This window comes from Pleurodeles waltl, chromosome 2_1 (genome assembly GCF_031143425.1).
Source record: "Pleurodeles waltl isolate 20211129_DDA chromosome 2_1, aPleWal1.hap1.20221129, whole genome shotgun sequence".
Taxonomy (NCBI): Eukaryota; Metazoa; Chordata; class Amphibia; order Caudata; family Salamandridae; genus Pleurodeles; species Pleurodeles waltl.
In genome coordinates, this window is record NC_090438.1 from 711,895,765 (window position 1) to 711,909,115 (window position 13,351).

The following is a 13,351-nucleotide window of genomic DNA, read 5'->3' on the forward strand; positions in this document are numbered from 1 at the left end:
GAAAACTGGATTCTAATGCCTGTTTTAAATCATATACACAATCTTCTATCACCTCCTAACCCCCAATTAAAGCACAACTCTCTGTTTCTACCTAGCGTTTTTTGGGCAGTATAATTATCATTACAAACAAAGCAGATTTGAGACCAGACCTGGATCTAGAAATTATGTTGATCACATTTAAGCTTTTTAGCAGTATTAAAACTAGGCTAAACACACAAGCAGACCTCTTGAGTGCAAATATTGTTAAATATACCTCTAGACTCTTCCCTTCTCTATCCTTCCTTTGACTTATCTCAAACCTCATTTTACTACTATGATCTCTCAAACAACACCTTCTAGGTTCTTCCCTCCTCTTTCCCTCCTTTATCCTATCCAATCCAAAGAACACTTACATGTTCACTGCTCCAATTAACAACTTTTAGCTCCCTACAGTATTCCATCACTAATCCACTTTGGGTTCGGAGTAGTGTTCTACTTGCCGAAAAGTGCTTCAACGCCTTGTCAGGGGTAGAGAGCACTTTATAAATACAATTACCTGGAGTAGGGCTGTCTGGTTTAAAAAACAATTTAATTGAAGATGTTGCGTAGGGGATCTGATTGCTAACCAGGAGGGTATCTTCATAAAATTTTAAGAAAGAAGACCAGGTCATAATTTTGTAGTGGGGTAGGAGAGTTATTGAAGTAGGACAAGTGAAGTCTTTAAGTTGTACACTGAACCTGACAATTTCTTCCTAGAAATATTTATCACTGATGGCAATAAGTATTCAGAATAAGGAAATAGTGAAGGGAGAGAGAACAGTAAGTGTTTGGCAGTGGCAAATTAGTGATTGCTTTTAGCAGAAATGACAAAAGCAAACTATGGAAAATTGTGCGATAGAAGCAGATTTTTATGTGTGGCTGCAAGATTGAGAGTCAAAATCGGATGGATATTTAAAGGGCTATCATCTCTTCTGAAGCGTTCCTATTTATCATTTGCTGCCATTAAAGCAATAGAAATCTAGTGATATTGGTAGTTTCGTGTTCTCGTATTTTCTTGTGACTTAGTTTTTCATTTCCTTCACAATTTCGTACGTCTTTCAGTTTTTCCTCTTTTGTATTTTTGAATGTTATTAACAATGTATTATCTTCCGTTGTTTTTTTTTATTTCAGTGAGACAATGGTATTTCATCTATTCAACTCTAAGGATTCCTCTGCCCTTTACACTCCTGTGACCACTCATACGCCAGCCAGCCTACCACGCTTAATATACACTCCCCAACCTCCCTCAAAGAATGCTTCTGGGTGTTCACCATCCTTCACAGGTCTGACACTTTTCTATTATTGATATCCTTGCTCTTCTAAGTTGGTTGTCTACTCTCACAGTTTTTCCTTTTTCAGCTAATCTTTTTTTCGTTTTCAGGTCATTATACCCATAATAGTGCCTTTTTAAATGTTCTGTTTTTCATAAGTCCTTAAATGCCAATTATTAACTTTCTATGATTTGCTTTTCATTGTTTGTGTTACTTTCTTGTTTAGTTTTTACTTTTCAGCTTCTTGTTTTCTGAAAAATTTATCTATATTTTATCTTTGTCATAAAGTCTCTCAAAATCTTTGTTTAGTAGTTTATTTTATGTACGTTTCTATTTTTCAGATTCTCCTTTTTCTTAGTGTTCCATTATCAGAAAGCTTTATCTGCCCCAAATTTAACAACTACCCTGTAGACCTCTTGTCCTAAAATGTCAGTACTACACTTTGCTCTTGCAAACAAGTGAACAACATAAGCGGTTTGCTATAGTAGGCTCTTAATGAATGCTGCATGCAACTCTTCAACACTGAAATGGAAGTAGTTAGTTTCCCAAAGGAAATGAACAGGAAATATACACAAAATCCAGGAAATTCGGTTTAGCTGATTTGGAGAAGACATCACCCACTAAACATGATAAAAGATTAAGATGGGCAGATGGGGATGAATTTACAACTGTTTTGCTTCCTTGCCAATACGGTGAAAGCTATTAGTTTGGGTGAACATTCCTCCTCATCTTTCCATTACTGCTTTGGTTTGCTGTAGTTTATCCTCTATTCCCAGACCTTAAATAAAAAACAGAGGCTTTATTAGTGCGGTATGATCAATGCCCCCATTTCCACCATTGGCAAGCCTTATTGAACATGGACTTCGATGAGAAGGACTGCAAAAAAAAAGACTATGGGTAAAAGAACTCAACTCCTATCAGCACTGTGGAAAACACCAAGTAGAGAAGTGAGCTTAATTCCATATTTGTCATCACGTTCACAGTTTAGGGCAATTCAAGAGACAAAAATTCTACAAAGTGATCTGATTGACTACAATACTACAGAATCATCGAGCTTACAGCATAATACAGGTCAGGACTGTGTAACTATAGGTACTAGTGCAATTTGATTAGGCCAACATTATTTATTCTTCCTTTTCTCATGCTTATCCTCTTGAGTCAAGCCAGTGTCTTTGCTCAGTTCCAACATAGCAATAACTGAAGCAATGAAACCTTTGACCGCGATGAAGAAAGGCTATATTTGCTTAGCACAAAAGATGCTGCCCAAAATATGGAGGTTACCTCAGAAAATCTGAAAACTAGAAAGTTTGACCCAGAGTATCAAGGAGGGGAACACCTGTGACCTACCACTGCTAACCTGCAGTTTCCCAAGCAGTAACAAAAATGTAAACCATTATTTAATTAATATAGAAAATTATAAGGGCATCAATCTACAAGATGCACAATTGCAACTTCTAATGAGTAAGGGGGTTTAGTGAACTAAATAAGAAGACACCAAGTAGGCCCCTCGAACCAGAAGCAAAGTCAACAGGAGAAAACATCCTCAGCAGAGTAGGTAAATGCATCTATATTGGGATTGGGGCATTAGCCATAACCAGAACATTGGTGGATACAGGTGGTAGTCCTGCCATATTCGGGTTGATTTTGTTCTGAGACAAGAGACTCATGTTACGCCGTTTGGTTATTGCAACTACTATAGCAAAACGTCTCATCGCTTCTCAGTTGGTACCAATATCTTTCTTTCTAGTAAGATCTGGCATCTACAACTATATCTACACATGTACATTGATAAGGCCCCCAATAGAAAATTTAAATCATAATACTAATCACTAACATGAAAATGAATTGCTAGGCCCTAAAACTGTTATTCTTTAAACATTAAAAGCATGCTCTGAACTTTATGTAGCCCGTGCTGCGTGATTTACAAAACTTGCTAGGCTGGCATATATTTTAACTAAATTGTTTCTTCTATAACCTCTTCTTGACTTGTGAGATGCTACAACTTTTCTTAAAATAATAGAACCAGTATTACTTAACTCTTATCCACCTACTAAACTGCTTTGGTCTGCGCTGGCATGTATTTAGAAAATAACAACTGCTTGGAATTGAAACATTAACATTATATGAATAATGGGAATCCAGTGGGTGTTATACTCATGTATGTAGGAATGCCTGGGAAAGTAAGTGATTATCCAACCTCTGCTGTTGATCAAGAGAGGAATTGTTCAATACTGCAACATCTCAGCAAATGCTCAACTTTGTTAACAATTGTATTGATTAAACTAATTATAAAAGATGTCCTAAGGAAAGAGCAGTGGATGGGGTTCGTTCAAGAAGAACAGAGAGATTGAGGGAGTGGAGAGTGCGAGAGACGACCACAGTGCCATTTGCCTTGGGCCACTACTTCTTTGCTGCTGTCGGAGCCAAGAGCTGCTGGTGATTAGAGACCATTATATGTTAATTGAGCTATAGAAAGATTGAGTGTAGAGAACTTTGTGAGAACTGTCATGCTATAGAGCTATTAGATACAACAGTTATTCATTCCGCTGCAGAAATTGTGTTGTGACTTAAAGAGTCAATACATTGGATCAGAACAGTGTGGTAGCCCATAAGCATGAGACAGATAACTGTGAGAATCTTTGTTAATGTAACAGACTCAATGTTCTTTATTAACTTTCCCAGACAGCATTATTCCAACTTACCACATTTCTGTATGACAGAGACGAAGAGAGTAGGGACATATTACAGACACTCTTCATGCGAGTTTCTGCAACTTTATGATTTATTAATAAATGCTATATTAATTTAAATTGATACGTTAAAACAACTAAAACTCTCTTTATTGACTGTAAGGGAACCAATTTATTAAAAGTTTATATTTATAATTATTGATTGCAGCTTACTAAATTTCATCAGCCATTCTCAGATAAAGATCCATACGGAGGGTCCAGCTAAACAGTCAAGGGTAGACCGGAAAAGGTATAACTAATTAACCAAACTGTGATGGTGTATATGGTAGGTGAGCGGTGCACCCAGCAATACAAATGCTCATGCCAAGATCTCTTCAGTAGATCTAAAGATCCGAGTGTGTGTGCCCTCTTAATGCCTTCCTGGTTACCTATTAACATGCATTTCTTCCTTGCACTGTAAGACTCGCTGGAATTACTTTGCAAATCTTGCTGTACTTTAATCTTTAGCTTTTAGGGGTCCAGATTCCTTCACTAAGGAATTTATAGAGCTTTATAGAGGCAACAAGTTGGAGATTAACAGGCATGTGGTTTACAGGTTTTAGATGTATGCCACAATATTGAGTTCAGGATATAGACTACCACCTTATCGTTAAGTAAAGTATATCACAGAAGGGGCACTAGTGCCTCTATAATCTTAGTTAGGTGTGACTTTCCATTGAAAAGCCCTTTGTTTGTTTTTTAATAACTTTGGTGCAGTTCGAAGAATCTGCACCAAAAAAACTCTCCAAAAGAAAGTCCATCTGATATGGGATCGGCATGACACGTCTGTCAAGTGGGCGTAAACAAGTGTGGGGTGATGGGCAAAAAGTGAATTTTCTCATTTAACTTCCCATTGCATCCCTTGATTGTCGATATAGCAAAAAACGGAATTACACCAAACGAGGACTGGAATTAGAACTTTGCTAAAGAAGTGCCTTTTGTTTGGCGTAGCCCCATCCAGTAGTTTTTGAGATGTTAGCATTAGAAAAACTTTTCTGTAGTCAAGAAGCGGAACAGCCCATGAGGTGGAATAATGTAACTTTGCAAACATATGTATCTCGCTGTCTGTCGTTTGGTCTATCGATAAAAAATGAAAAGGTGTTTCTGTAGGACTTCACAACAAATCTGAACCGTTAACCTGTGAGTCCAGGTACTCGATGTCTAAGTAGCATGTGACAGTAATGACCATGAAATATTATTTGACATGCTCACTAAAACTGAATCTCATAAACACAAAATTTCAGCTAATCGGTGATGGCATTTTAAACATCCGCTACAGATTTTAAACTGGATGAACAAAATGCAACTAAATATGCCCGTTCTGCCATCTTTACCAACGCAACAACGTTTGCCATTCACACTTACCAGAAAGATCAGTAAGTAAGTACAATGAGCCTAGTGTCAAATAAGGCTGCTGTGCTATATAAAACCCTCCATCCCAGCCAACATCTCGCCTACCACTGTTCGCATTCACTGCTGTATAAACCCACACTGAGAGGGGAATACCTTACCCACCAGCTTCTCATTATCAACCCTAACCCAACTCAAAGTCACCTTCCATGCAACAGTCTCACTAATCTCAGAAAAACATTCATTTGACTAGATTTCGATCATATTCAGGATACTTTACTGGATCACTGCCAGCATGTAAAAAACTACAAATCCCAAAGTATTATCAATAAATCCATGCACAGACAAAGTTTCTGATAAACTCTCCTTCTATTGTTGCATTGCCTGCAGCACCACCCAACTGACTCGGGCAGTCTCCAAAACAGTAACAAAAAAACAACCCTTCTACATCTTTGCCCAATCCCTCTACAGTGGCACTTTCCACTGCACCTCAAAATAAAAACATACGACCAACACTCTCTCAAATCCATTAGAAAGCAATGGAAGATCCCATTCTTCTCAATACATCTCCCTCAAAACTGAACGCTCCCCATCACGAACGACACAATACGAACTACAAGAATACTGTAAACTCTGTCCATTCTTTACATCTTCTACGTTGTATACCTTTGTCATCTGTAATTCAGCTCAAACGTGAAACACTAATTTATTTCCACCAATCAAAATGACGAATTATCCACCTTATTTTTGTTAATTTTCACCTATGCCCTTTAACTTGTAGGGGGTGACGCATGCTCACACTCATTATAAAGCACACCTCTGTCCCATGGGAGTATATATGTGCTACAGAAATAACCTAAAAAAAATAATGGTAAAAAGTTAGGGCGCCCATCTCCTGCATGCAACTGAGACTGAAAGCACATCACAGATCAGGAGAATGGAATGATAAAGGGCTAAGAGGATAACCTCACACACCACCCATATATTAGTTTGAAGAATCTCATCTACAAATAAAAATAAAAAATAAACTTACTTCAAATTCCTTCACAAAGTAACGCGTCTCTCCTTGAATAACTGGTCTGTGGTCCAGCAGCCTAGAATGTATTTCACCGAGATCTGCAATTGTAAAACACAGGTATCGTTTACCAGACAAGCAAATCAACATCAAAATCTAAGTAAAAATATACACAGAAACGTTATCTGTTCGTGTACAAATGCACTGTCACCGAGAGAGAAACTCGTGATTCAACATCCGCCTGATACCTCTCAATAGCTCTTAAAAACTAGTATTGGCAAAGACAATCGGACTCTCCCTTGGCACCTATCGGCTTTGCCAATGCTTTTGGGGATGTTGTAGAGCACAACTCTTTGGAAATATCACTGTCCTGGGGGCGGGTCTCGAGCCCCATCCCACCATAGTGGATGCTCCTACAAGATGCAGTCTTCCGGGACACACTGGCTACCGCCATAGACACATATTTTACTGAAAATACAGGGACAGCAGCATCATTACTATTCAAATGGGAGACATTCAAGGTGGTGATCTGAGGCACATCTTTAAGTGCAGTGTGGGAGCCAGGAGAGAAGTAGAGCGACACTTATATGCGTTAAAAATAAACTGGAGCTACTAGAAAAAGCTGCACTCAGTGATCCTGACCCAGCTAGAGATCTGCCCGAGGCCCACATAGAATACGCTGAACTCTTAGAGCACTTGCGTGTAATAGACTACAAAACCTATACACATAAAATACATTCTGAAACGGACAAATCTGGGACACTACTTGCCCAGATGATACAAAGCACCACCTCGAGGCTAATCGTAACAGTCTGAGATTAATGAGGTTTTTTTCGGGACTTATATACTAGCTTGTACACTGCCCCAACAACCCCAGACCCTGCAGATATTTCTGCATAATTGCATCAGCTGAAACTACCAAGGTTGGGGGGGGACAGGAGGGCCTTTGGTGCCTTCATCACAACAGGGGAAATCGGAGAAGCCATCAAAAATCTTGTCTGGAATAAAACTCCAGGATCGGACAGGCTCCCTGAAGAAGTTGTACAACTCTTCAATGAAAGAAGGTAGACTCCCACCCACCACCAGGGAAGCATTAGTGACCTCTCTCTTAAAGCCTGGAAAGAAGTCCAATGAACGTACTTCTTATAGACTGTTGTCAGTTCTAAACACAAAGTACAAAATATTGAGTAAGATACTAGCCCGTTGACTACTCCCTTTGCTGCCGCGACTGATTCATCCTGGTCAGAACGTCTTTGTCCCACGACCCAGCACCTCCTTAAATAGCTGTTGGCTATTTAGTATAATGAAGATAGTCAGGGCTCACTATTCATATACCGGCTGTATATCTCTGGACATCCGCCAGACCTTTGATACTCTGGGGTGGGGCTTCATGTCAGCGGCATTAGCCAGTTTCGGAATTCCTCCAACCTTTAACAAATGGGTTAACTTGTTATACTCATCACTCACGGCCAGGGCTCGGACAGGCTGCCACACTTCGAGTGCATATCAAGTGTTGGGCGAAACATGACAAGGCTATCCCTAATCTCTGCTCCTATTCATGCTAGCAATAGAACCCCTACTGCAACATATGCAACAAGAATCTCATAAGTGGGGGATTCCCATGCACCGTGAGCTCCACTCAATCTAATTCTACGCTGATGACCTGATTCTCTATTTGACAGACCTTCGGAGGGATTTAAGAGACATTACGAGGGCACTAGCCACCTTTGGATGACTTTCCAGTCTCCTGATAAATGTGAACAAATCATGGGCATTCCTTTTTGTGCTGCGGTTTGGAGACCCAGCTTTACAGGTCGCTCCACATACATTTCACTATCTAGGTGTAAATATTTATCGTGATACGAGTGATATTCTTGAAGGCAACCTTTCAAGAACGATAAATTCCCTTAAAAGGCGAATCATCTTCTGGGTTACTTTACCCTTGTCCACAGTCGGCCATCTTTCCCTGGCAAAAATGGTCATGTTCCCACGGTTCTTATATTATTTCATAAATCTCCCGGCGGTGATCCCTGTGAGTATGTTTAAGCTAGTAAACACAACATTGGTGGGAATTAACTGGGGACCAGGACACAGCGATTAGTATTGCCAAAATGCAGCTTCCCGCAGATGCTAGAGGCATGGGGGCTCCTGAATTCAACGTTTAGTGTCTGGCGGGACAACTGAAGTGGCTGGTCTACTGGTTGGCTAGACTCAATCTGACAGAGATAGGATTTATTACAGCGCAAGAGTATGCTTGTCTACTTCATTATGTCCATCAACACTGGTCTCCTGATGGAACCAAGCCACCCGCACATGAACTACTACAAGCATCACACACCATGGGACATGGTAGACACCTTGTGTGTTGGCTTTACCACAGAACCAGGGCACGCCTTATGCTCTCCCTTGCCCCCCTCAAACTTAAATAGGAAATCGACTTGATCTGCGAATTATCGGACAAGGATTGGGCCTACATACTAGAACACCCCAAAAAAGTCTCTCAAAACACGAGGTTCAAGCTCATACAATTCAGAACTTTACAAAGGGAATATTTACCCCTACGTCTCCTCAATGTGTCCTAGATGTAAGGCTTTGGAAGCTGATCTCCTACATATGGTCTGATCCTGCCCTGCAATAAACTCATATTGGGCGGGCATAGTCACAATCATGACGACCATCTCTGGCCTTGATCAGTGAATATGCCTGCACAATGTCCACTTGGTCTGCATCCTAGATCCAGGGGCTCCTCAACCACAGTAGGGTTTGCTAATCTAGCCTTACTGTTGGCTAAACCAGTCATGACACAATGGATGTCCCCTAGGGCCCTTAGGTTGAATATTGGTGAGCAGTAAACGCTGGGGACTGGCGAAAACCAAAGCAATCCATAGAGAGGAATACAGCGAATTATGCAAAAAAGCCCATTTACCTCAAGTGGATGCCATACTGGAAAGATTTAAGGTGTTAGGAACAGCCTCTGATGAAGGAGATTAAAAAGAAGACCCCAATCGCCTGGGAATACTAAGGACCGCCCTGTAAGCCCCTTTCCCAATACACACCTCACACTCAACAAACACATGTTGCACCTGCTAACACTACCTACTGTACACTAGGTGACACATAGTGCAATGGGGTGCGGTTAGGAAGTAATGAGTTTAGTGCACACTATATTAAGATGATGCTTTGATGGTCTAACCTGTTTTGTGCTCTACATATATGCACTTACTGTGATCATACACGTATATATGCATAATGCTGATGGTTCAATGCAATACTACTAGACTGCACTGTTGTACTTTGCTGATACCTTTAACACTTTAACTGGTTCAGAAAACTTGGATTTCCCTTTCATGACTTTTCTGGGAGATTTAATCATAACCCAATCCTTCTGTTACCAAAATGTTCTACACATCTGATATAATTTGTTAGAATCCACTAAGGTTTTCTTCAACCACCCTGGACAGACAATCGTTCTAGACTTCCTCTTTCTCTAAAGAGTGAAATGTGCTACACCAGTTTGACTGTAGAGCATGATATAATTCCATATTTGTTTTCCATACTCATTTACTTTTAGACTACTTGCTACTGCAGTTTGTGTGCCCTCTTTAAGAAAAACACACAATTTGCTCTCTCTACAAGATCATTCGAACAGGGACTATTCATAGCTATTTTACATCATGTTTGCCTGAAAAGGTTGTATACATTCAGACTTAAAATGTGTGCCATTGTCTGACAATCTCTCTTGCCGCTCTTTCAATTTAACACACACACAAATCAGAAAACGTATTACATTTCCAGTATCTGAACTACCTAAAGAGTCAAAATAAATATGTATTTAATAATAGTCCATTAAAACTATCACATACTTCAAGTCTGAAAGTAGAATATGGAAGGGACCTACACAATTTAATGCCACATTTTCCCAGGGAGCTCCAGGGAAAGGCACTGGATGTGATGGGTTCTCAGGTGTTTTCCAGTTTTTGTCTGGCACTGAATACTCCAGACACTTGCTAATCCAACGTGACACATCACTACCCAAAGAAGGCCACCAATAATATTGTTTGAGCTTGCGGAGACTGAAAAGAGCTCACATGGTAGAAGACATGAAACCCTGCCCTCAGTGCCCCAGCCTAGGGTATGACTCGATCCTTGGTAATGAGCTCTGGTCTTGAGGACACACAGATCATGTGTGTGTCATGACCCAGGCCTCTCTGACGGACTGCAGTATGGTTAACCAAGGGAAAGGCAGCACCACGCACTACTCGCATAATAGTGCAGAGCTATTACCCTTACAAGGACCTGAGCAGCACGAGCGCAATGATGGCAGCATACTGTTTTATTAGGGGTGGACCTACTAACTGGCCCACTCATAGATGTTCTGCTGTAGTATGCTCAGACCAACCTTGGCGTAATTAGGGGAAGATGTGGGGACAGCATGTCTTCGAGTGCACGCACTGACACGTACATGAGCCTCTGAGTACTAGAGCATAAGGCAACAACAAGTGCATGTGTGAAAGTACAGTGCTGGCATATGTGTGAGCCTGTGACAGTACATGGAGACCGCATGTGCCCGCAGGTGGTTCCGAACATGGAGGGGTAAATACAACTTTGCAAGAGGAGCTAAGGATGCATAGGTGCCTGTGAGAGGTACAAACCACGAGGGCCTATGGGTTTCCTGGTAGGAGTCCCAGGGCCTGCTGGAGGAACATGCTGATGTAGAGGATTTCCCCCTGACAGCTTTGTGGATTGCTACATTACTGATGGCTGGGTAGAACACACACACACACACACACGGAATAAACAGGCTTTTCAGTGCACTTGATTCAGGCTCTTTTATTCTGAAAGAGGTCATTGGTGAAAGGGGCCTGGTCAAAACTTAGGAAGGAGATGGGGGTGATAAGAGAGTCATAAAGAATATGGCAGGCGGATTTTTCAACCTTTTGATACACATTATTGAGACTGACATCCATGTGTGATCCTCTAGTCATTCACATGGATTGTGTTTGGGGCTATTAAGTATGCAGGGGTGTGGAATTTAATAAAATATTCAGGCCTCGAAAAACCATAAACATTTTACAAGACCTGCAGGTCAAGTAACTTGAATAATCTACTCGACCTAGCTGTAATGTACTTGACCCGTAAACAGGTCTCAAATTTTGTGATCCTAGGCAAACAGTTTACAGAGTCGCCTTTTTCTTCATTTTCACATATGACAGCAACTTCAAATATGTGAGCTCAGCATTTCTGCAGTACAATAAAATTATTTTGTTTGATTAAGTACACTAAAGTTTTCTCTATGTATCACAAGAATCTAGCCCACATATAGGGGACACATGACCCATGACTTGCTTTTAGTTTACTAATAGCATTGCCATCAGGCTAGGAGTGTTTCTCAGTTTGTTTAAACACTCACTTTCAATAAATGTATTACTAAATCATGATCTGGTAGCACACTGAAATCTAGACACAGTACATTTACAAGAAATGTTCAAAAACCTTTCCACTAACTTGCAGCTTTACTGATAAAACTATATAGTGTAATGACAATCTGTGCAAATTGGGTTTCAGAAAGCATATCTCTTGCACATCAACACATAAAGGGGCATATTTATACTCCGTTTGCACCGAATGTGCGTAAAAATTTTTGACGCACTTTCAGCGCAAACGTTGCCCCATATTTAAACCCTGACGCCCGATCCGGCGCACCAGGAAAATGGCGCTATGTGCGCCAGTTTTTGGAAGCGGCACCCCGCCCTGCGTTAATGACATGCAGGGTAGGCGTTCCCGTCCAAAAACAGACGCACATAGCGGTGCGTGGTATTTATGCTCCTGGGCAAAAATCACTCCCGCGCGGCAGGCGGCGCAAAAAAATGGCGCAAAGCACGAATATTGTGAAATTTTAACGCCTGGGTCAGGGCAGGCGTTAAAATAGGGCAAACACACCTGTACTTAATCAGAACACACAGAACAAACAACAGAGCAGCAGAGCAGCAGAGCAGCAACAGGGAGACGTGGAGGTGCTTTTTCTTCAACGTGCACGTAGACGCAGAGCCCTGCAGCAACAACAGCAGCCACAACAACAACAGCAGGGACCCCAAAGACAGCGCAGAAGGCAGGAGAGGATATTCCGCCCAAGAACAACCCTGCATGGCCTCAGGGAACGAGACATCATCCAGAGGTACCGGTTGAACTGGCAGGCCATTCAGCAGCTGCTGACAAATATTGAACAGCAATTGGCCCCCACTTTAGTGACTCCACGCACTATCCCAACCGAAACAAAGCTGCTTGCCGTACTTCACCTGCTGGCAAGTGGCTCGTTTCAGACAACTGGTGCCCTGGTTGGTGGAATCTCACAACCATCTTTCTCCGCATTCCTGCCTAAAGTACTGGATGCCATCATTGGACTGACACCCCGCCACATCTGCTTCCCTAACACAGTGCAGAAGCAGCAGGAAACAAAACAGGGGTTCTACGCCATCAGTGGCTTTCCGCACGTCCTTGGTGCAATCGACTGCACACACGTACGCCTTGTGCCACCTGCTGCGAGTGAACACCTCTACCGCAACAGGAAGCACACACATTCCATCAACGTGCAGGCCATAGTCGATCACCAAGGACTGATCAGCAACATTGTGGCTAAATATCCTGGGAGTGTACATGACGCATTCATCTTCCGTCACTCCACCATCAACCAACACTTCCAGGATGGACGGTATGGCAATGGACTACTTGTTGGTAAGGACAAAAATCTACTTATATACTCACTGCACAGAAACCCTCTAGGATAAACAACACATACACCACAATAGCAACACCTAGACAGGAACACACTGAGGTACTCACATCACTAGCCATGTGTCACAAGTCACCATTGAACCTCTCACACATTTGAATTTACTCCACAGCTTAGTGTGAAGACATTCATGACTGTGGTTGCCTAAATGTCACCTTGCAAATTGGAAGTCTCACAA

General features: G+C 41.5%; 1 protein-coding gene across 1 annotated transcript in view; it reads right to left on the reverse strand.

Moving 5' to 3' along the window:
- Positions 1-13,351, reverse strand: part of BLOC1S5 (biogenesis of lysosomal organelles complex 1 subunit 5) — a 282,496-nt gene that overhangs the window by 182,958 nt on the left and 86,187 nt on the right. Inside the window, exon 2 of the mRNA XM_069217151.1 lies at positions 6,402-6,484. Within this exon, the coding sequence (XP_069073252.1) occupies positions 6,402-6,484 (83 nt within the window). The remainder of the gene's footprint in view (positions 1-6,401; positions 6,485-13,351) is intronic.